At 33.6% G+C, this 25500-nt stretch overlaps 2 protein-coding genes across 2 annotated transcripts in view; both read left to right on the top strand.

Annotated features, from left to right (window-relative positions):
• The window catches only part of Cralbp (Cellular retinaldehyde binding protein), a 34803-nt gene extending 32510 nt beyond the window's left edge, over nt 1-2293 (top strand). The window contains exon 6 of the mRNA XM_089645688.1: nt 2024-2293. Within this exon, the coding sequence (XP_089501814.1) occupies nt 2024-2293 (270 nt within the window). The remainder of the gene's footprint in view (nt 1-2023) is intronic.
• Nucleotides 2294-7239: 4946 nt separating this feature from the next.
• On the top strand, nt 7240-24550 carry LOC149412224 (peptidoglycan-recognition protein SB2-like). Its single transcript, XM_089646160.1, has 5 exons — nt 7240-7585; nt 14456-14638; nt 16633-16817; nt 19538-19691; nt 20085-24550. Exons 1-5 carry the CDS (start codon nt 7561-7563, stop codon nt 20279-20281), a joined length of 744 nt encoding a protein of 247 aa, XP_089502286.1. The 5' UTR covers nt 7240-7560; the 3' UTR covers nt 20282-24550.
• Nucleotides 24551-25500: the final 950 nt, after the last annotated feature.

Below are 25500 nucleotides of genomic sequence, written 5' to 3'. Positions count from 1 at the left end.
CATACCTAACACATAAGTAACACAACAACAAAAAATAAGGTATGAGATAGAAAAATATAGTCAAAATATAAACGATTAACAATTCAACAATCAATTTAATCATAAGCGATTAATGTAGAAACATATCGCAAGGTTCCTAATTCATTTGAATGAATAAATTCTTGCAATTAATTATTAGAAGGTTATTTGAATGAAATCTCTCAACTGCGAAACGCCCGAGATACATATGTCAAGCAACTCCAGTTGGGGCAGATTAAAGATGAAAGTCGTCCAAAATTGTGCCCATAGGTATTTGATTTAATAAATTAGTTATTATATTATTATTAACGCCTTTGTAGGGGCTCTATGAATAGTAAAATTACACATTTTCAATTTTATTTTAAAACATTACTGAACTGCCCCAGCAACATATGAAGAAGTCCACTGTCTCGGCATTATTATTTCCCTGCATTAGTATTCTGGGGAATGAGGAGTACATATTATATATAACAGATTTTTTGTGGTATAATGTGGTTGTTAGTCCTAAAATGTTAACACTGAAATAATTAATATATTTTTTTAAATTAAAACTCCTGAAGTCTAGGTCGGTCGTTTTTTTTAATATAACGAATCTCATTCTGCAGTCTCGGAAAAAAACCGTTAAAAAATATTTCTAAGTTCAGAATGAAGTGTTTATTGGATATCAGCAGGTTTTCGTTAGTCGTTCGTGACAGAACCTATGCCACCCGACATTTTTCCTTTCATGGATCGGTGCCGGGTCCCGACCCGTAGTTTGGGAAACAATGTGATATACCGAAATTTTCCTGTTATTTTTAACATGAAAGAGGCAAAATTTCCTCAAGTATCAAAATATAGCTTTAAGGAGTTGATAAAGGGGGTGGGAGGTGTTGTTGTTTGTCCCTGGGGTAAGGCCAACTTGGTCAGTTTCAACGTCACAAAAACCCAAGCGTGTCTGATTTCGGCAAAGAGAGAGATCAATGACTGTCTGGTGCAATTTGATGGGAGCACTCTCCCCAATAAAGACTCCATTGAAATGCTTGGAGTTACTATAAATCCCTTCCTACAGCCCCTACCTTATTCCGCCTCACAACGCCGCCCAACCGGGTGGTGACATAGTTTTCCTGTCTGTACACTGCACAGGCAGGGACGCTCTTGTGAGGTGTCACATAAAAAAGAAAAAAAAAACTTTTGTCGCCCATTATAGATTAGAAGCGTAGGTAGGTGATCACTGTAATCAATAATATTCTCAAGAGCCATGTATTTAGTTGTGTTAGATATTATCACAGCCTTAGCGCCTTAACAATTGAACGCCCGAAGCGGACTGCTCCAATTGCGCCCGCGTAGGGCAGACTCTACAGCACCATCATAATCTAAATGCCATGGCTTCCTAAAGGTTTTATTTTCATATCGTCAAATAAATATTTAGTATCGAAATATAAGGTTAAATTAGTCTAACTTTTTTTTGTTTTCGAGGAGAAATTATAGGGTTTTTTGTTTGTTTGTAAAATTTCATATATAAAAAATAGTACAGGAATGAATCCGCATCGTTAATTTTTTTTGTACTTCGCTGACATTTTTAAATTTATAAAAGTGTTGAAAGTAATTCCTGGGAGGGGTTACTTTACATCACCTACTTCATTGGCGAATTTTAATGTATGTGACCTGTGTAAAGTTTAAATCGCCGTTACACTAAACTTCAAGAATTAAAAGATTAAAAAATATAAATAAATAGTCAATATTAAAATATATTATTATTATTATTACTAGTAAGTACAGACCTATGAACAATCAGGGGATAGTCTCAGTAGACTTCATCGAAACATCTTTTCTCCTCATTTGTGTTCCACAAATTATAACCAGATTCGGTAGTTTCCGATCTCTCGGTGTTAGATAGTTGGGCGTGTTGGCGGTCAAATTAAATTAACTGTAGGTAAAAAAAATGGAACCAGAAATGTGCCGGTCTGTGCTAGTATAACAAAATACGACGTTCGGTCGACACTAATCACATTTATTTGATTTTCAGATCCACAGCACAATCTCATCGCTTGACAAGGTGATAAGTCCTTCTTGCCTTCCTAAGGAGTACGGTGGGACCATGCCCTTGGATGAGATGATCGCTAGCTGGAAGAGGGAGCTTTTAGGCAAGAGGTCGGTGATCACTTCTCTCGACGAAATGGACATCATCAACCCCAACTGTTTGGTCGCCCAGAATGGCTCAGACGAAAACAACAACGCCAGCAAGAATAACTATTATAGTTTACCCGGAAGCTTCAGAAAGCTGGAAGTGGATTGAAGTTCATAGAGCGGTGAAAGATTGAAAAATGAATGTTAGATGTACCTTCTTAGATTATAAATGGAATAATGAAATATGATACCAGTAAGTTTGTAAGTACCTGCGGAAGTATAATAATTATGATAACATTTAATTAAGTACTTATATTATAAGGTTAATTTACCAATTATTGCTATTACTAGCGGTAATAAATCGTAAAATATTGCACCTACCTAGTTCTGCATTTATCTGTGATAAGTGATTAAAAATATTCCCAGTTTATCAGGAAGGTCACTAGAATAAGTACTTGACCTTGGCTTCATTTATAAAGATTATCGGTCAGATTTCTATAGATATTCGTACATCCAATTTGAGAGAGATCGTCATAGGATTAGATGTGATTTCTTTGAGTCCAAAATTATATGGATTTGTATACTGCTTAAACATGGTCGCGAATAGAAAATACAGTATTATTAATTTACAGTTAAAATTAAAATAAATTTAAATCAGAAAATTATATTAATCTTGAGGCTGGTCCGTTGGGTATTTTCTTCATTTCCCTTTATTTTAAAATTACATATAAATATACTCGTATTATACTTATTACGTTAAAAGTCTGATAAAGAATCGGTAGTTTGATCGTACGGGGTGATTGCTGATTGAAAAATAAAACAACTAATAAAGAAGTGGGGGCCAGAGAGAAGAGGGAGGGTAGAAAATTTATTAGGATGTTTTTTGGGACCTCTTTCCAACACCATTTATTATTTTCATATTGATAAAAGCGATGGTTCAATTAATATTGTTGTATTTTCTAGGAATGTAATCAATGTGTACATTTCTTTACTTTTCTTAAACAATATTGAGTCCGATGGGGTGGGGGGGGGGAACTTACTAACCCCCCCCCCACCCCCCGCATCATTATTCCTTTATATACCCTTAAAATCTCATGGAAGCAGTATGAAGAACTATATCGAGAGATGGAAGAAGTGAGGGTCGTTTGAAAATTGTCTGGAACTCTATCATCATTGCCTACAGCTTACGCGATTTACCATATTATTATTATGATATATTCACAAGATTGCAATTATGAAATACGTAAGACGGAATGAATGAATAGGAAATAATGTACAATTATTAATATATAAATGGTTTTTTAAAAACTTGCCCTTGAATATCTATCCAGAAATAACAAAATTAGAAAATAAAAACAATCTTCATTAGGTTAACTTCCAGACTGCAACCCTTAATACCACATACTTACATCCAACATGGAGTGGAACTGAACACACATCTGGACTAAACACATATAAATCATTCAGCAACTACATATTATTCATAAAAATATATTATAATATAATGTAAATAAATCCTCAGCACAATAGATCCCAGTGAGGTTATCATCTCATTTTATGTTTATAAATATGTAATTATAATATTTTTTTAATAATCGAAATCAATGTACACGTGTTAGATTTTAATAAAGAAAACTTTGGCTTAATATATTAAGAATAAAAACATGTTTTAACAAATTGTAATTATTTTATTTTAGAGAAAAATAACAGATCTTTATAAACATTACACAAGCAATTAACATATTGAAATGGAAGTCACAGTATAATTTCGAATGCGTAATTTTGAAATAACCTATTACCTAATTACCTGTTCACAGTGCTCACCAGTCACTAGGGAAGGCCTCTCTATTCCTCCCCGGCTCCTCTATCCTAAATCCTATTTAATCTCTGCCTCGGGTCGTTTTTCATAAACATTATTTCTTTATTTTTTCGTCTTTTAGAACAGCAGCTAATGACTATTGCTGAGTTCCCACCTTACTTATCCATTCTTCCATTTATTTCATAGATGAAGTCGTTTGAACTTAGATATAGATGAAGTCGGTTTCTACCTCATAGAAAGATTGTTCAGAATAGATCAAATTAACAAATATATGACATTTGTAATCATATAAATATCAAACATAAAGTTTGAGTTACTTAGAGACAAGCTTAGCCACTGGCCAGCATGGCATAACATACTCTAATATTCCATAGCTAAGTCAGTAAGGTAAGGAATCTTCATAAACCGAAAACCGAAGACGGTTTGCAGAGCAGCCATTGTCAATTCCTTACCCTTACCGACCCAATGGACGACGGACTAAGATTATTTTAATCGATGTCAAAAAAATCCATTCTTCTTACAGTCTAACATAGTAGATAATACTGCCCTCATAAGCCAAAATGAAAAAAGGAATTTAGAAAAGTCACATTCTGATATATGAAACCTATTATAATAAAAAGTACATTAGGATGTATCTTTGCGAACACCTAGCTGCCTTTTTACTTACGACGCACACTGGGGCAAGAGTGATGAAAAACGCCCTTTATTCACAGGGAAGTTTTTAAGGGAAAATTTGAATGTGGAAAGGAAGATTATAAAAAAAACAAAAAATTTAAATACATAATATATGTAAACTTTATTATATACATATTATATATAGACGATTTAAATAAATAAATAACAAAAAAAATCAATTCTCTTTATCCGACTTGTTTGAGTCAAAATCACTATCATCATCACCATCATCAACACTACCATCATCACGATCATCATAATAATCGTAATCGTCACTATCATCATCATCCTGAGTACTTGAATAATTTTCACCTGTCGGCTGTAATGATGGAGCCATTAGCAGTTCTACCGCTTCTATGGGGAGTGTGGTTAACTTTTTTTTTTTGGCTGTTTCCTTTTGCTCGCAGAGGATCTGATGACAAAAACAAAAAATTGAAAACATATTTTATAATTCCTTAGAATTTAGTGTATGAGGGAAGACCAAACGCTTAATGGTAAGATTGTCTGCAAATCAACATGAACTGAAGTAACATTGATTTTTGCAGTCACTGGGTAACATTCCTTTTATGCGGCCTGTACAATTTTATAAGACGGGTATAGTTTTGGAGCATTTGATCTTATTACATTGTATTGGTGTCGAGATAATCCCGCTTCTACTACGAGTGCTACAGCATTCTCTCCTGACATAGTAACTGTTTCAAGAGAATTTCTATAAGCTTTTAAATATTTACTGGGACTTGATGAATCCGATAAAATATCAGTGATTGCTATAGACGCCTCTGTCTGTCCTGTAGCTTTAAGTTCCATATGTGTGGCATAAACTAATTCAGCTAGAGGAGTAGACTTTCTCAAATCCAGAGTCTTTTGTCGTTTCATTCGTTTTGTACTCTGATCAAATGTAATTTTCGGGCGACCGGGACCACTGCGTTTTAGTGTAAGATTAGGAAAATAAATTGATGAATCCAGAAATGTTTTATTTTTCTCCAGAAATCTTATTTCAATCCGGTGCGCTGTACCCATCGTGAATAGTGTTCCGATTTGAAGCGATTTATCCTTCTCGAAATATGTTTTCTGGGATCACCGATGCATCCTGTCCTCAACTCAATTTCCTTTTGCAGCGAATTTAGCTGATCTGGAATGTGTACGTGTCCAGAGTTTTTCATTATTGTGAATAATTGTCGTCTTGTCATGAATAAGGTATCAGAATTCGAACCTGTGTGAATAAAAGAAAATGAATAAATTTCTCCGCTCGGTTCACGCAGTGCTGAATTTTTCACGAAGCATAAAAAACCGCTAAATTTCATTGTGCTATATCTGTCTATATTATTACCAGATATGTGATATAAACAGTTTTAGGAAGGGAGACCATGAAGTTTTATCTTTGAGTTAAACTTTACCACCTTAAGTCCAAAAAATGGAAATTGAATGTCGGTAAAGATTATTTTGAAATAAATCTCTATTCTGATAGGTTTTGTAACTAACGTGATATTAAATTGTCTGATCCCAAGTTTTTAAAAAAACTGTTCATTTTAATTATAGCTACCGATCACATTAAAATAATTAATTACTCAAAAAAGTGTACATATGTGCAAGATTTTAAAAGTGATTCGTAAATAACAATAGTTACTGGTCCTAAAAGTGTTTGAATGATAGCCGGGAGGTGCCCGGAGCTCAACTAATCTCTAAAAGAATATCAATTTTTTAAAAACCACGACAAAATTTTTGTATATATTTGATATACAATTTTATTTATTAAAATAATTAATAATGTTAAAATTGTAATGTGAAAAAATAAGATAAATACCTGAACATGGTGGTTCCATACTCACTTTTGGGATTGGTAATAGGTGGTTTCCGAAATAAGTACTTGAACTTGAGGTTTATGCTGCCACTTGTAAATGGCGTATTATCTGCTCGAGTGTTCGTTCTGTACTGAGCGGTGTCACAGGTAGAAGGGTATGGTCAAGGGTTTCTACCTGCTATATAATAATTCTACAACTATCAAGGTACCTCGAAAGAAATGAAGCGACATTGTATTATTGATTTTTTTTGTTTATTGTATCAACTTCTGGTATTTGGCCCCAGTGTGCGACGGCAGAATATATCTATATCAATCACAAATAATTCAAAAATACCTAGGTACAGCAATACCCGAGTCGGGGCATTTCAAGAGTAAGCTCTTCGTCCCACTGGCTTGGTAAAGGTACGAAATCAACAAAAACCGACGACCCTGCTGAAAAATTAACAAGTCACGCTGTACGTACTCTAACTGTAGTCGGCAGACATGTTGAAAATTGATAAATTGGCCCTCGGCTAAAATGGTTCAGGTATTAGATATTATGGTTTGCATCACTGGTTTAAAGGTAAAAAAGTATTGTAGAAATATTATCGCAAAAGATTCGTGTACTGTAAACAGAAATAATAAAAAGGATGATGTGGCTTTCTTACCATTTTGAAAGGAACTAAAGTTGCGGTCATTCAATATTCTCTAAGCGAAGCAAAAGCTTAAGTCATGCGGCACCTATCGTAAGTTCTTAACATTTTGTTTCTGAAATGATTATCTATGCTACTTTTCCATCATCTGGTGTCAGGTTTGTTTATGATCATCTGTCAGTCGTCAATCTGTCACTGCGCATGTTCGAAAATTATCAGTATTATTTCGAGTGTAACTTTCTAACTTTGTTTTCGTAGTTGTTTAAATAAACATATATTATGGTATGGGGTAAATTAGACAGTTACAAGGAACACACATATCACATTTCCCGCGGGTGTCCACAGTCCGACAATTTCAATGTATTGTTCTTTGGTAAACAATCGTTATGTAGTTCGTTCATATCGAGAACTGATGTAAGCCAGAACGTAATTTATTGATACTGATTTCAGTGATACTCATATTTCAGAGAAGTTATTTTTGTTTTAAATCGTCGTGGAAAGGTTTCATAATGCAGCCATTAATCTCTCCCGTTGGTGAGCTACTTTTATTTATTTCATAGCAAGTTCCTTTTGTTTAATGCTTTGTTGTGGTTGTCTGTAATATTAGCCATGAACACTTGTCATTTGTAAATGCTGTGTAATAAAAATAAATCAATCATCTAGACATATATTTGTATATCTCTAGAAACTTTGTATTGAATAAAAAGGTTCCCTGCATCTTTCTCTACCCAATGACAACAGGCATAGCAACAATGGTGCCCATTAATTACTACTTTTAAAAGTTGTTTTTGACAAGAAAAGCAGGTCTTGGTTGTCTATTTATTATTTTATATTGACTTTTGACTGTTCTTAAAACTACAATATGTATTTAGTTAATGATTTTCGACAGTAATATAATTACCAGAGGCGAATGATGTTTCCATCACTATTATTATACTCATTTACATACTTACCAGACTTCAGATATCATTTCTGATGTTGCCAAGACCATTATATTTCATTCTTGTGTATTTCATTTGTACATTATATTTCATTATTGTTTGCGTTTCCATCTCCTTGTGTCAATGTTATTCATGAAATGCCACTTAACTCTGACAATTTATAGTTTTCATCTGGAAGAATGATTTCAGATTATTTGCATTTTATGGTAAGAGTCTTTTAACCCTAGGCGTGCGCTACTTGCCATAATTAAAACATCCATAATGTACTCAATAATATAAGAATATATCGATATTTTATTAAATGTAAATATATAAAAAAAGAATATGAAAAATAATTACTCAAATTTGAGTTGTACGCACACAGTTGAAAAAAGTATAGATAGGGAGAAAATATATGAAATACTCCTAAATTTTGGTATACCGCCCAAAATAGTCAAGCTTGTAAAAGCAACGATGGTTGGATCACGATGTCGAGTAAGGATAGGAGGTGAAACAACGGAGGATTTTAACGTCTCCCAGGGGCTGAAACAAGGTGATGGCTTAGCTCCCACTCTCTTCAATATAGTTCTGGAGCACGTCGTGAGGAAGACAATGATTGCTACCGACTCAAACATTTGCTACAAAAGCAATCAAATAGTTGGATATGCAGACGACCTTGACATTGTTGGAAGATCCTTACAGGCTGTAAGAGAGGTGTTTGACCCTTTGGAGACTGCAGCAAGAGAGGTGGGCTTGCAAATCAATGAGAACAAAACTAAAATCATGATGCAAACCAGAACCCCACACCGCAGAATAAAAGATAAAGTGAATTTTAAAAACTCCTATAACTTTGAAGTGGTCGAAGAGTTTGCCTACCTGGGCTCCATCATAACGCAGGACAACGAAGACCCAGTAGAAGTAAGAAAGCGCATCACAGCCGCTAACAACACTTACTTCGCGTTGCTGCCAGTGTTCAAATCCCGAAACGTCCATAGGAAAACCAAAATAACCCTTTATAAAACAATTATTAGAACGGTCTTGGCCTATGGATGTGAGGCGGGAACACTGACAGCAAAGTCTGCGGAACGGCTGGACACCTTCGAAAGAAAGGTACTTCGAAGAATCTTAGGAGCGGTGCGAGAGGGAGAGGCATGGAGAATCCGCCACAATAAGGAGCTATATGACATCTACCAAGCTCCCAGACTCTCTACTCATTTACGGCTCCAAAGACTAAGATGGGCCGGACATGTGCACCGAATGCCAAGCACACGTGTACCAAAGAAGGTTCTAACAGGACACCCGGGAGGCAAACGAAAGGCGGGCAGACCTAGGCTGAGATGGGAGGACGATGTCAGGAAAGATGCCAGAGGACTACTCCATGTTGCAGATTGGAAGACGACGGCCGAGGACAGAGGGCGGTGGAGGCTCATGTTAAAGGAGGCCAAGGCTCGAAATGGGCTGTAGCGCCATTGAAGAAGAAGAAGAAGAGTTGTACGCACATTACAGAAATTTTTTACAGGATTTGAATATGAGTTTCGCGCGTAAACCTTGGTGTTATTAATGATGAAGTATTATCACAAATTTCCAGTGTTCTCTGATTTCATAAAATCCACAACTTTTATATTTTTTTGTGATTTACAGGGCAATGATTCACACTGAGCTTATGTTATTGACTCTTGAATTTGTATTGTGAGCGTAGTCCATTAAGCAAACTGTTTGGCTGTCTATAAACTGTAAAACTGTTTGTCTCTAAGGAAACAATTTACCGTAAAAATAAAATAATTTAACTGTAGGAGTATGCACATATAACAAAAACGAATGCGTATAAATTATGGTTGTTAAGTCCAAGACCTTCTATTTTTTTGGAGAGTCTGCGAACATTGTTCCCGTCACACTCAGACAATAAGCATATTGTTCTGTTTCTCTTGTTTCAAATTTTTCCCAGTCCCCTTAAAAGTATTCAATTGAACGTCTTTATAATTATTGTCATTGGCATTTGAAATTTGTGGTGACCAGATAACTCGTCAAAATGACAATTCAACACACCTTTGAAAAGTGATATAAGTCATGAAAAGTGATGAAACAAAAACTAGGTTAAATATGTCATATTTAAATGTTAGTTTTTTTTTTCAATGCTTTTAATGACTTTATATCTCTTTTTAAAGGTTTGTTGAATTGTCATTATTTTGAGTTATTTATTTATTTATTGCATCTCACTATACATAAATCCTGTTTTTTCTCATAAAAATCAACCTCACTAGGACTAAGCATGTATCGAGGTTACTCCTGGAATCGAAATTTGTATTTTAAGTGCAGTATTCTTCACTCAACATTACAAACACTTTATGACTGTTTACTTCGTTTTTAAAATGGTTTCCATCCGGTAAACATAGTGCATATTGTCAAATAGTATAATACACATTAGCAATGTATAGTTAAAATTAATTCAAACTCACAATAATTATTGGTCTTTTCCATTGAAAAATTGTCTCCTTAGCAATTAGCACCGTTAGTGAGGCAGCAGACCACTTCACCTCATGTTAATGGAAAAGATATAATTAACTTAATTAATTGGATTATTAATCGATTCATTTAATTTATTTCAGTGTAAAATCAGATTGTCATTTAATCACCTCAAACATTGTTTATAATATAATATGTACTTCATAGGTTATGCGCTTTAAGCATTGACCAAGGAAAACTAGATGCACCTCACACGGCACGCCATTAGGAAATGGAAAATAATTTTGTAGCCGCAAAACTGTTATTTTTTTTATTTGATTCTTATCTTTGGCAAATGAAAATACCATACCTGGTTGTACTAACATAATTTTTGGTTATACATACATACATACATACGAGGGTGGTCTGAAAAGTTTCCGACCTAACAATGAAACAAGTTTTTTTATTTATTTTTCTACATAGTCTTCTTGTGACTCTACACTCTTCTCCCAGCGATGCTCCCATCTCTCTAACCCATCCAAATAGTACTCGGCGTTTTTCTAAGATAAATATAAAGATAAATAAATATAAGTATCAAGAGATTGCCTCCCCATTTGACTAAAATCTCTGTCTTCCGAGCGCAGTTTTTAGATTAGGAAACAAAACGAAATCACTTGGGGCTAGATCTGGTGAGTAAGACGGATGGTCAAGCAGTTCAAGCCGTAATTCATGGATTTCTGCCATGGCAACCGCTGAGGTGTGAGACGGCGCATTGTCTTGGTAAAACAGGTTTTTCTTTTTCTGCAAATATGGCCGTTTTTCCGCAATTTCTGCCTTCAGCTTGTCAAGTAATGATGCGTAGTATGCTTGTGTTATAGTTTTTCCTTTTTGAAGATAATCAATTAGGATAACTCCATGACTATCCCAAAAAACAGTCGCCATCACTTTCCCAGTCGAGAAAACAGTTTTTGCTTTTTTTGGAGCCGTTTCCCCCTTTGAAGTCCACTGTTTTGACTATATTTTTGTTTCGGGTGTATAATTGTGTATCCAAGTTTCATTTACAGTAATTAATCGGCGCCAAAACTCGTATTTATTGCGCCTAAACTGCGCCAACAGAGCGTTGGAAATGTTCATTCGAACACGTTTTTGGTCTAACGTCAGCAAACGCGGCACCCAACGCGCGGACAGCTTTTTCATGTCTAAATCTTGATTTAATATGTGACAGACACGTTCTTTGGACATTTTCATAACCTCTGCTATCTCTCTCACTTTAATTCGGCGGTCGCCTAACACTATTTGGTGAAGTTTAGCAATGTTATCGTCAGTAGTTGCAGTTTTTGGACGTCCCGAACGTTCATCGTCTCCCAAGCTCCTACAGCCACGTTTAAATTCAACAGCCCAAAATTTCACTGTGGTAAATGATGGTTCAGAGTCCCCATATACAGAGTCCAACATATCTTTGATTTGCGTAGGCGTATCGCATTTCAAAAATAAAAAAAAATTAATAACAGCTCGATACTCAATTTTTCTTTTTCATAAAAACAAACACACACTCAAACGACTGTCATCAAACTCAAAATGGCCGAAACTTTGGTGAGTAACTGTCGAAAGATGCACAACTATATTCACTAGCTTTTATTGACGAGTACCGCCATCTTTGCGTTGAGGTCGGAAACTTTTCAGACCACCCTCGTACAAATGTGAAAATCAAACCTCAAAAAAAAACTTGGTCAACTGCCTAAAATATTAAAATGTTGCATTCCTATTTCTTCAGCAAAAGAAAGTCACCAAAAGACTTGCACAAGTTTTAAGATATCCGAATTTGAATGTTTATTTATAATATGCCAGCTGACGTGTACTCGGCGTTGCTTGGGGAATTTCTAGTGTACCCGACAACTGATGCATTTTGAAAATAATATTATTGTACTGCAGTAAGTATTTGTTTCAATTGATTGTGTCATGTCTTCCACGGGCGTCCTCGACTTCTTTAACCATTCACTTACAAGTCGTACATTCTCCTTACACCTCTTTCTTGGTTCATCCCTCATGTCTCATTTTAACACAAATAATTATGTGATTCATGTTTCCTGCGGGTGTCTGAGACTTGTATACCTTACACATTATTAAATATACAGATTTATAACTCTTATTTGAATGCTTTTAACTTTTTATACCATTATGCGAGTAAACAAAACTTTAAAATTTTCTGTTACATATACTTTACAACCGTATATAGTTTTCAAATTTGTAGCATCGCAAAAATTTATATTGTGGTTTGGTGACTTATGCCTGAATGGCGACCATCAATAAAATTATGAATAAATATTACAATTATCAGCATGCTTTAGTTTATTTTTTAATTTAATGACCGCTCTCTGTGTTTACTTAGGAGTCTGTGATGCTAGAGTACAGTGTGGATAATTCGATAGAGTATTGCGAAATCGTTCAAATATTTTAAATAATCAAACTTCTTTCGTCAATAAATTATCAATTTCATTGCTCTGTCTGGAGCCTACGAGCGGTAGTGGTTGGTGCTCACAAAAATGGGTGGTGCGCTAAAAATCTAGGACGTATTCATCTACCTACTATAATTAAAATAAATTACTTCTACCTATTTGTAGATTAGGATGATCCCCCATTTTCTCTGAGTGGCAAAGACGTTGGGGATCCTAAAGTTGAAGTCCGGTATAGATTGAATTAGGCGTTTTTCAATGCTTAGCACTGATAATGAATTGAGTCTATCTTGACTAACTGTATTTAAAAAAAAAAAAATAATCTTTCACTCTCTACCGACGTCAATGGAAATTGATCCATCCACGAAAGATTCCTGGGTTTGCAGCTTCCTTTGTCTGATCATGCCCACGCAAGGCCAATTCAAATGCCCCACAAAAAAATCGGTTAAGATCAGAATTCTTGGGATTGTCTATTCAGTGGTAATAGTCCTGTCGCCATACTTATCAGACTGACTCATTTGGTGTCATTCACTGTGCAGCAAAGTCCGCTCTATTCTATATTGATGACTGTCCAGTCATATAACGTTCTAGCTTGGTGCCATATCAGTCAAACACTAACAAAACATGCGTTGTTTGCTAACAGTGTACATCAACATTTGCATTTATATCACGATGTTTGTTGATCTTGCATTATTAAGTAATTACCATTTTCTTAATAATATACAATTGTCCCCAAGTTTCAGTATTAGTTAAATATTTGTTTAATTAATGATGTTCCTTACGAGCCAAAGTGCAAGGTGCTAATTCATAAACCAACACAAATCATTTACAAAATTGGAAACAATATTCAATTTGAATTTGGCTTTTGCATTTATTTCAGTGTTGTAATTTGTGAAGATATGTATGTTTGTGATGTGACATGTGTAGAAAGAAATTATTATACATAGTTATATTTACCTATATTATCTTTCTGCTTTGAAGTGATGAAGACTTGTTGCTTAGATTGCTTTAACGAATAATAAAAATACACTTTTAATTATTAACTGGTGACTTAATTGACATTTGAAGTACAATGTGTTCAACAGAGAAAATTAACATCGGTAAAAAGTATTCTTACCTCGTTGGCATTCAATTGACATTCTTATTGTACAATGAAAATAGCAGTGAAAATTCATTTAATTCTTTTTACAAAAATTTGAAATTGATTTACTGTTGTAATATAATATTGAAAGAGTTTTGTGGATTTTTCGTATTTATTTGGTGATCTTATCAATATCTGTCATAACAGAACCTTGAAAGTATTCAGATTGTGTGGATAAGATTTGTGATACTCTGATTTTTAATAATTCATAATTATTAATCACTAATATATTATTGTTCTATTTCCCTTGACTTAAATTTCTGGCATTGATTAATCAAAATTTTATCATTGTGGTAATAATTTGCGTTTGACTGTCCCAAATGTATCTATAAATTTCTTACTGATTTGCGTTAATGACATGTGAAGCGTTTGCTGATTCGTTTGTATTAATTAATTGTATTAATGCGATGGTTGTCGGTATGCCTGACTTGTGATTTTATATTTTTAGATCATGAATCGAGAAACCACGACTATGAGGGAGACACGCCCAGCGAGCCCCAGGAGTATACTCCGCTTCTGCGCCACTACCCCCTCCGAAGAAGATCCACCATTACGACAATACTTGTATCAATGATGCTCGCAATTCTCGTGTTCGGCATTGTAGTGAGCCTATTTCTTCTCATGGAACAAGGTAGTGTATTTACATGACACAACTATTACTTGATTTTTTTTTGTATATTTTAGTTATATTGGAACTGTTATAAAATAAAGGGTAATAATATAAAAATACAAAAAAAATAAATTAAAAATACAAAGAACAAAAAAATCCCACAAAGGCATTGTTATTACAATATATATTTTTAACATTTTTCTATGATTTAGGATTTCAAAATATACATAAAATATTAAACAAAGTCTTAGTTTTCTCTAAAAAAATATACAAAATTGAGTTATAAGTGAGATAAAATTTAAATAATAGATTAAAAATAAAATTCTGTTCAGGAGTAAATACATATAGATAATAATTATAAATGATGACTATAATTATATCTATTTCAGTAAATTTTCAAGTTATGTTTTGAACACGGTCTCTTCAAATGATGTGAGACAAGTAGTAATTTGTAAATTTCAGGGCCAATAAAATTAATATGTCTTTGGGCTAATCTGGTTTCGCAATGGGGTACTGTATATGCACAAGTGCTAAAAAAGCATTGTCATCATTGTTAGCCACTTTATGTCCTATGGTGGTCGGCCTATTCTATATCTTCGCACAAGTACATCCGTTGATCTGGAGTCGAACGATGTGATTAATCCAAAATCACAATCTAAGTGACTTGCGCCACTCCTTCAGTGAAATTTGGTGATTTTACTTGATGGTATGCTCATCACCATGAACATCACAAAATCTCTTTTGAAAGATGTTTGTTTATATCAAAGCTTTGTAATAAACATATTAACTAATTTTCTTTTTTTCTCTTCTTTCTCTCTGTTTTGTATTGATGTGTATTACACTATTTCATTTTATTCCTGTCTTGTTTTTTTATATTCTTTTTTTTGCCATACATATTTGAATTGCAAATCCCATTCATGTAGCTGGGAATAAAAATATTATTATTTATTTATTATAATTAAGTTAATTTGAATGCACTATGTAATTTAATTAATTTTCACTTGTTTTAAGTAAAAAAACTGACATTAGTAAATGCATAAATAAATAAATAATATTATACTTTGTAAACTGGGAATTCTAATTTGTGATACCTATTAGGTTATAGTAAACAGAGTATGGTCATTTAAATGCTATTGTTTTATCTGTTCTGGAAGTGGTAAATCTGTATGAATTTTAGGGAAAACCACTTTACATACTCACATATTATTTCAATGATTAATTGCTGGCCTGTGAGTTGAGGCGTATTCATAGGTATATTGCTGTGTTATCATGAACATATGTATACGCACAATATTATTATCAATGGTAAAAATTCTTTGTTTTTGACATCATTACGAAGCATATAAGTTAGAAATACAATAAAATTTTACCATTATATTTTACAATTTTGGCAAAATTTTCTATTATGTTCTCTTTCCTATTATTCGTTATGGTAAACATCAATTGAACAATACTTATTTGCAGACATAGGATGGTATATTATAAACTCTTATGCCTACTCCCCACTTTCAGTTAGATTATCCCACTGTTGCCAGAGCAAGAGTTCGCGGACACCTGCGTTATGTTCAGTGTAGGTTTTTGAATGTCCAAAGAAACAAGATAAACCATTACTATGAAGGGAATTAATAATGTGATTCAGCTACCGCTAACGGAGTAATGCAGTAACTACACAGCCAGTAGTAATCCAGCAACTACTGCATTATACGAGAGTGAAGAGGTAGCAATCCCTCGCTGCAGAAAAAGTCTGGCTGAACGCGTAGTTCTGGCATTATAATATAACTTTTTTTTGTGTTTATTTTTTTGGTCATGTAGTCATTGGGTTGGTGACACTTTCAATATTAGGGGATTACCTACACGGATACATATTTAGATCTAGTTACAAAACTTACCAATTTCAAGCAATTTAAGCTTTGTATCAACTCTAATTACCTAGTGAAAAGTACTGCGTAATGACAGACCGAGATTATCTTCCATCTATTATGATGTATTACAATGTGTTGTATTTTGAATTACAGATAGACAATGGCCCGTGAACTTGCCATTTGAGATGGTATCGAGGGTCCAATGGGGGGCCAAGGCGCCCCAGCGGCCGCTCCATCCAACGGACCACAAACCAGTATCCAATGTTATACTGACGCACACGGGTTCTTTACCATGCTATGATGATACAACGTGCATCGGCGTTGTTAAGGGACTGCAGGTATAAAATATGGTATTCTGTTAATTTATAAGACGATCTCATTACATCAGTGGTGGTTTGTGCAATGACGCAGGTGGGGCAGTACCTACTTTAAAAAAAATAGAGGAAAAAGATACCCATACTTCCAAAATATATTATTTATTGCATTTTTCAAACACAAAACTTGGCACAAGCCCATGTTGTGGCGGTCGGATTACTTAGATCACCGATTATTTTGCTGCTATGAAAGATCATCGCAATGATTTGATCTTCCACTAACGTGGTTTGTTAGTGTGTATATATTATATTTTATGTAATGCAATGGTGGTTTCTTATGTAAATCAGTGGTGGGTGTTTGTTTTATGTTTGAGCATCCCCACATTTCATCCCCATAAACTGCCACTGCATTACATAAAAATGGTTATCGGGGAATGATTCATCTGATTCACACTGATCTCTTGCCGTCTCCTTAGTTTAGGTTTCCTTCCTAATACTCCTTCATAATGCGAACTTATTATATCGAAGCATATTTCATGGCCATCCAAGGATGCTAAAATGCCTACCCAGCTCAACTGTCACAGTCTTAATAATATTGGACCATTATGCATAGTTAATGGTTGTGCGTTGTCCGCTATACCCCATTTCCTTATTCCTGGAGCAGCTCAGTGGAACTGCACTATTCCCATTATCATCTAATGTTTCAAAACATTAAAAAATTGCACTTTTTATAAAGCAGTCTGGAGATTACAGTGAAACCTCTATCTATCGTTCCTCGAATAATCGTTTTCCCGGATGTATCATTTATTTCTTCTAGTCCGAATTCATTTCATACAAAAATAGATCGCATTGATCGTTTCTATGTCCACCATTTTCCCGCATTCATCGTAGGAATTACGTCGCGTATTTGATATTTTTTGTCTATGTTTAAACGGCGCCAGACGGCACTCGTTACGATGCGCGAAACTTTTGAGAGAGAAAGAGAAAGAATAACAGTTTGTCGCCGCCATCAGTCGCTAGTTGTCGTCAGTTGTCGCTAGATACCCGAACTTAGTGGAGTGTTTGCAGTTATCCTTTTTGAGATTTTAAACTATTTTCGAAATGAGCCGTTTGATGAAAAAAGTACGTACTCTTCAAGAAATATTGAAAATTATCGAAGAGGTGGAAAAAAACCCCGCTGAAAAACGCATCGATATAGCCAAGCGTTTAGGAATCGCGGCATCCACGATAAATTCTATTTTCTTGAAAAAAATCGAAATTCAGGAGCAAATTCAAAAGTGCGGAAAATCTTCGAAAACTAGAAAAACCAGTAAAGAATCAAAGTTTAGCGAACTGGAGAAAATTCTTATCTCTTGGTACCAAATTTGACAAATTTTAACAATTTTGTTACTTTCGACGACAATATCCCAACTTGTGGGATAAAAACTATCGAAAGCTTGTGTGACGCAAGATTGACGGAGACAACAAAAGAGGTCGATATTGATGAAGAGGAGCCGCTGCCTGTACCTTCATTTTTAGAAGCATGCACCCTCTTTGAAAGATTGAAAACTTTCTACTACGCACACTCAATAACTGATGCCGAAAAGAATATCATTTGCAAAGCTGAAAATATACTGTTGACTTGCGGAAATAAAACAGTAAAAAAACAAATGTCCATGAAAGATTATGTATTTACAATGCAATAAACTTGGTTCTGTTTAGCTTTGTATTTTTTTTTAAATAAATACATTTATTTACATCTAAAACTTATTTTCTTCTTATAATTTTAATCTACCAACGGTTATGCAGATTGGGAGGACGGTATCTTTACTGGATCGTATCTCCTTGTGTTTTGTCCTCTTAATCCCGCATTTATTGTTTTCCCGCATTCATCGTTTATTTCGATAGGTCCCTTTAAAACCAATAGATAGAGGTTTCACTGTATATATTTCTGCTGGTAAAACAATCAGAAAGCTTAAAAAGGGTTAATAGACTGTTATTGTATCATGGACGTTGATAGTGACCATATAGAACATCAAAATCATGACTTCTAGTAATCATGTATGTGACCCACTAAAGTTGGGCCACTTAACATCCACTGGACTCCCGGTGACTAGGGGAACTGTTCTAGATCTTTTTTAAGGTATGCTGATATAATGTAAGACATTATTATTGATCGATGGGATTTAATTATGTATCACCTTGTAAGTTTTTGGTGATCATGGTTATAAGTTTTGAATAGAGTCATTTGATATTTAATCTGAAGGGATTGATGATGCCTTGACAGAGTTGTAGACAGAAATCTCTAGAAGTCGATATAATAATGTCAATAGATGCCTCTTCAGCTTTTAATTTATCATTATAACAAGAATAGTGGATTCCTTCTTTACCACAGTAACTAGTTTCTTCCATTTGTTACCAGAGCAACATTAGTAGATTTCTCCTTTACCGTAGTAACCATTATTCTTTTGTTTTTATGATGCATTATTTCTCTTCAAAATTTTCGAACTGTACTCTAAATAGCTTGTGACATAAGCGTCCTTGTGTTTTAATTATTATAAAAGAAAGGGAACTGGACAATAAATGCGATTGACATGACAAGAAATGCCTATATTTAACAGGCCATTGGCTTAGTTGAGGAAACTCAAAAGGGTCGGACCAATCGAGTTCAAATTGTCTGCTATTAGACAAATCTGCAATCCTTTCCACCTGTCTAAATTTTGTCCTTAATTTTTACTTTACAATATAAACTAATTTTGTTCCAGGATTTGTACCAAAGCCCACAATACAATCTGACAGACCTGCCATTTAATTTTATGATCAGTGGGGATGGTTTGACCTACGAAGGACGAGGTTGGGATGTGGCAGGTGATTTGGATTCAAATCTCAATTCAAACGCTATTAGTGTTGCTGCAATAGGTTAGTATTATCTTTTATTTTAGGCCAAACAAAAAAATAAATTTGATAATACGTTCTATGTCAAACATTGAAAGTGGTATAAGGATTAAACCCAAGCACATGGACACACTATGTATTCATGATAGGCTCGTAGGAGGTTCATTGCGTTTCTTTCCAATTGGTTAACAGGTAACCAATAGCGACATTACATTCATGCTTTTACGTTAGCACTGAAGTGCTTATTTGCCGCGTCAGGCCCCTTCAAAAAATCTGCACTATCACACCAGATGAAGAGAAACACCAGATTTCACTACCTACCTGTGTTAACACGATGGTTAGAAAAGACAAAAAATGCATTTCATTTCATAAAATTAAGGTTCAAAAACAAATTAAAACATCACTGTTTTTTTTCAGGAAACTTTTCAGGCGTGGAGCCGTCATCTCGGCAGTTGCAGGAGATCAAATCATTCTTGGACGAGTGTATTTGGCGGCAGAAGCTGTCCCCCAACTACACGCTCCTTGGGCGGAACTTCAAGGGAGACCCCAAACAGCTGTTCTCAGTTGTAAGAAAATGGAGCCACTGGAATGCCACAGCATTATCCAGTATGTGATGTTATAAGGGATATATTTTTGTGCTCTTTCACCTAATACATATGAATAATAACCACAATGTCATTTTGCAACCAAACGTTAGGACAGATATATATACGAGAAATCTCTTCTATATATGGAGTTGCAGTTACGAATGACCAACGGCGCTGTGGTTAGGAAGCTCAGCTAGCGGACAGATAGAGTTTAATACTTGTAGTGGGTACTGCCTTTCTCCCTTTTAAATACAAGTTATGCTTAGTGAAAAGGTTGGTACTATAAATCATAGGGTTTATAGTTTATTTTTATAAAAAAACATAATGTGTGAAACTTTGATTTTCAGTTAGATTTGTCTGAGATTTTGGAGCTACATAATATTTTTGTACATATAGGTATATTGTTACTCAGCGTTGACCCCATGCATAATTTATTGATTTATTATCTTTCGGGAAATCAACGGTTTACATTTTATCAATTTATTTTTTATTTTTATCAAAAATTAACTAATTATGTATTTCTGCCTTGGGATTTTACCTCTAATAAGACAATATATAAAAAATATATATATATAACATTTATTTCAAAAACAAATAATTGCTCATGGCAAGTCAGGTAACACCATTATTTAATGGAGTTATTATTCAGGTGGTAACTGAAGATGTCCACAAATATTAAGACAAGATATCAGAATATAATAATAACAAAATAAATAAAAAGCCAACAGTAAAATAAATCATAATTTTCCTTTATTATTAAAAAAAACTAACAAACAATTTTCTGGTTCAACCAACATTTTTGTTTGTTTGTTTAGGAACACTCGCATAATAACTAAACATCCTACTGTTTTTGTAATTATATGCATATTTGATATCAAAATTTTAACTTGATTATCATATACTCAAAAACAGTACTATATTATTTGCACTAGTCTGATATCTACCTTCCGTTGTGGGGTATTGTACAAATTATAAAAGACAAAATCATGCAATGTAATGATGGTAATTTTTCAGTGAATTTTTATGATTACTCACCGATTTAATTTAAATTTTAAGAATTGCATTATTAATTGTGATACTCAATAAAAATAACTTTCTTAATATATTTACAAAGTTAACATAAATCGTATTTTGATGAAACCAATGGTGCTAAATATTCATTTAAACTCTTATTAAAAAATAATACAAATCCATTAAGTCAAACGTACTTAATAGTCACTCAATATTTTTCTTTTTTTTCGAAACGCCCAAGTTAGTAAATTTGTTCAAAATATTCTATATAATAGTTCTACCATAATTATAACTCTAATTTTGAATAGGTGATTTCCCTAAAAGTAATATTGTGATTTATAATGAATTTTTTACTCTTGATAGCCAATGCTGAATTTTCGCCCTGTGATTTCGCCATAATGATGTTTTTTGTAAAATCATCTTTTTTTAAATTGTGCTGTATTACCTGATAATGTGTTTATATATTTATATAAATTGTATATAATCTACCATAAGTATTTTACCCAGAATAGCTATGTAGTTATATTCAGAGAAATGATTTATTGGTAGTATCTTTAAGGATACACTGGCGAACAAGAGGTTAAGGGCAAATATATTATACAACTTACTGTTGTACTCTAGTCGATAGAGGGCATTCTTTAAAATAAGACAATAACCAAGTCAATTGAAGTAAAAAAACCCCGATGTGATGAATTGTACACCGACATTACAAGAAGACATAACAATTGTCATAATATTGACATAATATCGTCATCATATCAATTTATAATTTTTTGTCAAAAATAATAGATGTAATTGTATAATGGATGTATTTCCACTATTGAAATGTTACGATAGGACGAAAGCTGTAAAAGTTTTTTAATGTTTAAAAACCTATTGGTTTCTCAATTTTTTAATTGATATAAATTTACAATCACCAGTCACAATTATCTGTATGTACTAAGTCCATCCGCTCACAGGGCAACTGAAACTAAACTGACACTGGTTGGCAACTGCCGGTACCAAACTGGTTGGCAATCGAGCTTCTCTCACGGCGCAACTCAAGATTACGATTTCACAATTTATCTAAGTTTGTTTAACCTTAGAACGAAGAAGAACACTTCAGCTGTCATTTTTCACTATCATATTTTGTTAAAAAATGTTTGCAGAATCAAGTGATGATGAAGCTGCAATTTTTTTATTTTCTTTTCTTAGATAATCAGGAAGCCTATAGTTGTAAATACATGTGAATTTTTTCCTGAACAAATTTAATGTTTTCCTGCTCGGACATACCGTAATCTGACAGAGGCATGGACAAATCGCAAATTTCTTGAAAACTGACATATCTATTGGCAACTTGCAACTGAACCTCCGTTGACAACTGACGCCATTGAAATACACAGGATACCAAGTTGAGTTGCCAACTGGTTTTTTTTTCAGCTGCGCTGTGAGCGGATGGACTTTATCTTTATAAAATTTAATGTATTATCTTATTTTATAATTTTTGTAAAGATTTTTAATTTACAATCAATATCGATACTGAAACCTGTTAAGGCCTAAACAACTCAATTTTATGTAGGTAACATATATTTATTTTAAACTACATTAATATTTTTACTGCATAAATATTTATTTACCGGTTTTGGAAGTACCCTTCCATCTTAAAAACAATAAAAAAACTAAATTAAAATTAAAATCCTTATTAGTGCTGTGCGGTAATCAAATGTATTTGGTATGCTAACATTTTTCATCTGAATATTAATAACCTTTTGAAGTATTTAAACCGGTCATTGGCTGTAATGGCATCGCATCTGGTTCTCACCTAGCTGTCGTAAGTTGAATTCCGCAGTTGACTAAGTCCTCCATCACGACATAAGCAACATTGATAGTAGGAGATTTTCACCAGAAACTTTTGAAGATTTGCGACAGAAACTAATAAAAGATTATTTTAAAATTATATAAAATAACAAACTAACAAAATTTAGTTTTTACTAAATCACCAGGTTGTGTTATTAGTATAAGTCACTAAGAAATCTCCAAACTTCACAGATATGTATCTTGTTGACTTCAACAGTTTACCTAATTTACGTTTATTTATTACATATCTCCGAATTTTAAGTGTAATTTTGTAATAATTATGTAAGTGATATTTTCATTACATTATGAAAAACCCATGTAAAAGATAAATTTGTACATATATGTATTATTTTTTAATGGGATAAGAATATATATTACACTAAATACTGCATATGCATTTTATTAAATAATTGTAAATTGTTAAAGGTACCTTTTATATGTATATAAAAATGTTTCAAGGTATAATATATCAAAAATTTATCCAGATATTGTGTTTTCTTTTTTCTTATAATTACGTAAATGTATATTTAGTACAATTTATTTAGATTTTTGACAATGTTTTCTAAAAATTACTGTGTTAATCCACTTCTGCGCCGGAATTGCCCAATGGCGTGGTTAAAATTTACTTTCAAGTTGTGGGATTTGATACCTTAAAAAATGTTCTTAGCATACTAAAATATGTTTTATTCACTTGGTAAATAAATAGTATTCAATCCTGTCATTTTGACTTGCCAACATATTTGAACGGTCGGTGGCCGAGTTGGCATCGTGTTTGGGTCCCACCCAGGCGTAGTGTGTTCAATTTCTTGGCTGGCTAAGTCCTCCATCACAACACAAGCAACATTTTCAGCTTACTGTGGTGGTAGTAGGAGATTTTTAAATATTGTCAGGTTATTCGTAACCCGGGAATGTTTGTCTTTCTTTTAAAAAAAATAAAAATAAATAAATATATAGTAAAATTATCTCTAGCCATTGTGGAAGTGTAATATTATTATATTTATTATTTAGATTCATTGTGAAGGACACTTATTTAGCTTTAAGCTAGTCTCACACGAGCAATATACTTTAACCGTCTTACTCATAATAGATAATACGGGGGGATTAGACCGGGTTAGTAGAAAAAATTAGCGTCATAATCACACGCATGCTTGCTGCGTATACCGGCCGTAATACGACAGTATTAGTATTTGGACTCTACGTATACACTTTACTGTACAGTACACGGTACTGCATGTCAACATTAAATTAAATCATCTCCAAATTAAGTTTTATGTACTCCTTTACCTACTGTATATAGATTATACTGACATGATTGTACCCTCACGCTTGTTCTGTTTTCTATCATAAATGTGAATCTATATCTTTTAATTTGCCATCTGTATTATTCTGTTTAAAAAAACGTATTTTTTCAATATAATGTACCTGTTGATACAAATACATATTAAACAATAACAGATGAATAAAGTACAAAATTATAATGAACACACAACTTGATTTATTTACAAATAAATTTTATTTAATGCTCCTTCCATCTTTTAGCATCAACATTATAATATTATGCTCCTCCTCCATCAACCTTATTTCAGATTGTGACTCCAGTTCCTTTGGTTGAATACTGTCTCTGGACTCTTCCTAAAGCAACCTTGTTTTGGTCTTTGACTCCTTTTGGCCCTGGACTCGTCCTCCATCAACCTGAATGTACACTCCATCTTCTTGGTGTGCTCCAGGTGCATTATTTTTTCGTCTCTTCACATACCGTCGTCTTCAACATGTAATTGGAATTGGCTTTCTGAAAAATGAAACATTACATAACACACAACTTTCAATTTCTTAAAAAAGCAATCGCCTTGTCTTTTAACAAAAATAAAAGAAATTAAACCAAGTATTCTTAAAACTTTCAATTTTCTTACGACAATAAGTCTATTGTACAAATAGAAATGAAATATGATAAAAGCGTACAAAAATACCTACTTTTGTGAATGGTCTCCTTGGTGAAGTGCGCAGTGTGACAATTATTTGAGCTTCTTCTTTAAGCGACATTAAAGCAAACCTACCTCAGTCTAAAACTTTTTAATTGAATGAAGTGCAGAATTAATCTGAAACCGCATAATACTTGCTGCATGACGCTGTCTCCTGTTGATATAAATAAAAGATAATATGACGGCATAATAACACTTTTCCTAAAACATGCGAACACAGGTTCTTCTAGTGAGGTGTTTACAAAAAACTACTACTAACCCATACAGATACTGATTTTGTATTAACATCCTTGTATAACTGGTAAATGTTAAGTTATGTAGAATAAATAAATAATAAAAAAAACATATTAGTAGGTTTAGTTTTAGTACCTCAAACTTCTTCTTGGGATTGGAGTATGGCAAACAGATGGGAGTGTGTGT

Source organism: Hesperophylax consimilis, chromosome 23 (assembly GCF_061612785.1).
Source record: "Hesperophylax consimilis isolate HC1 chromosome 23, BYU_Hcon_1.0, whole genome shotgun sequence".
In the NCBI taxonomy this organism is placed as follows: domain Eukaryota; kingdom Metazoa; phylum Arthropoda; class Insecta; order Trichoptera; family Limnephilidae; genus Hesperophylax; species Hesperophylax consimilis.
This window is presented reverse-complemented; position numbering and strand designations above follow the sequence as displayed.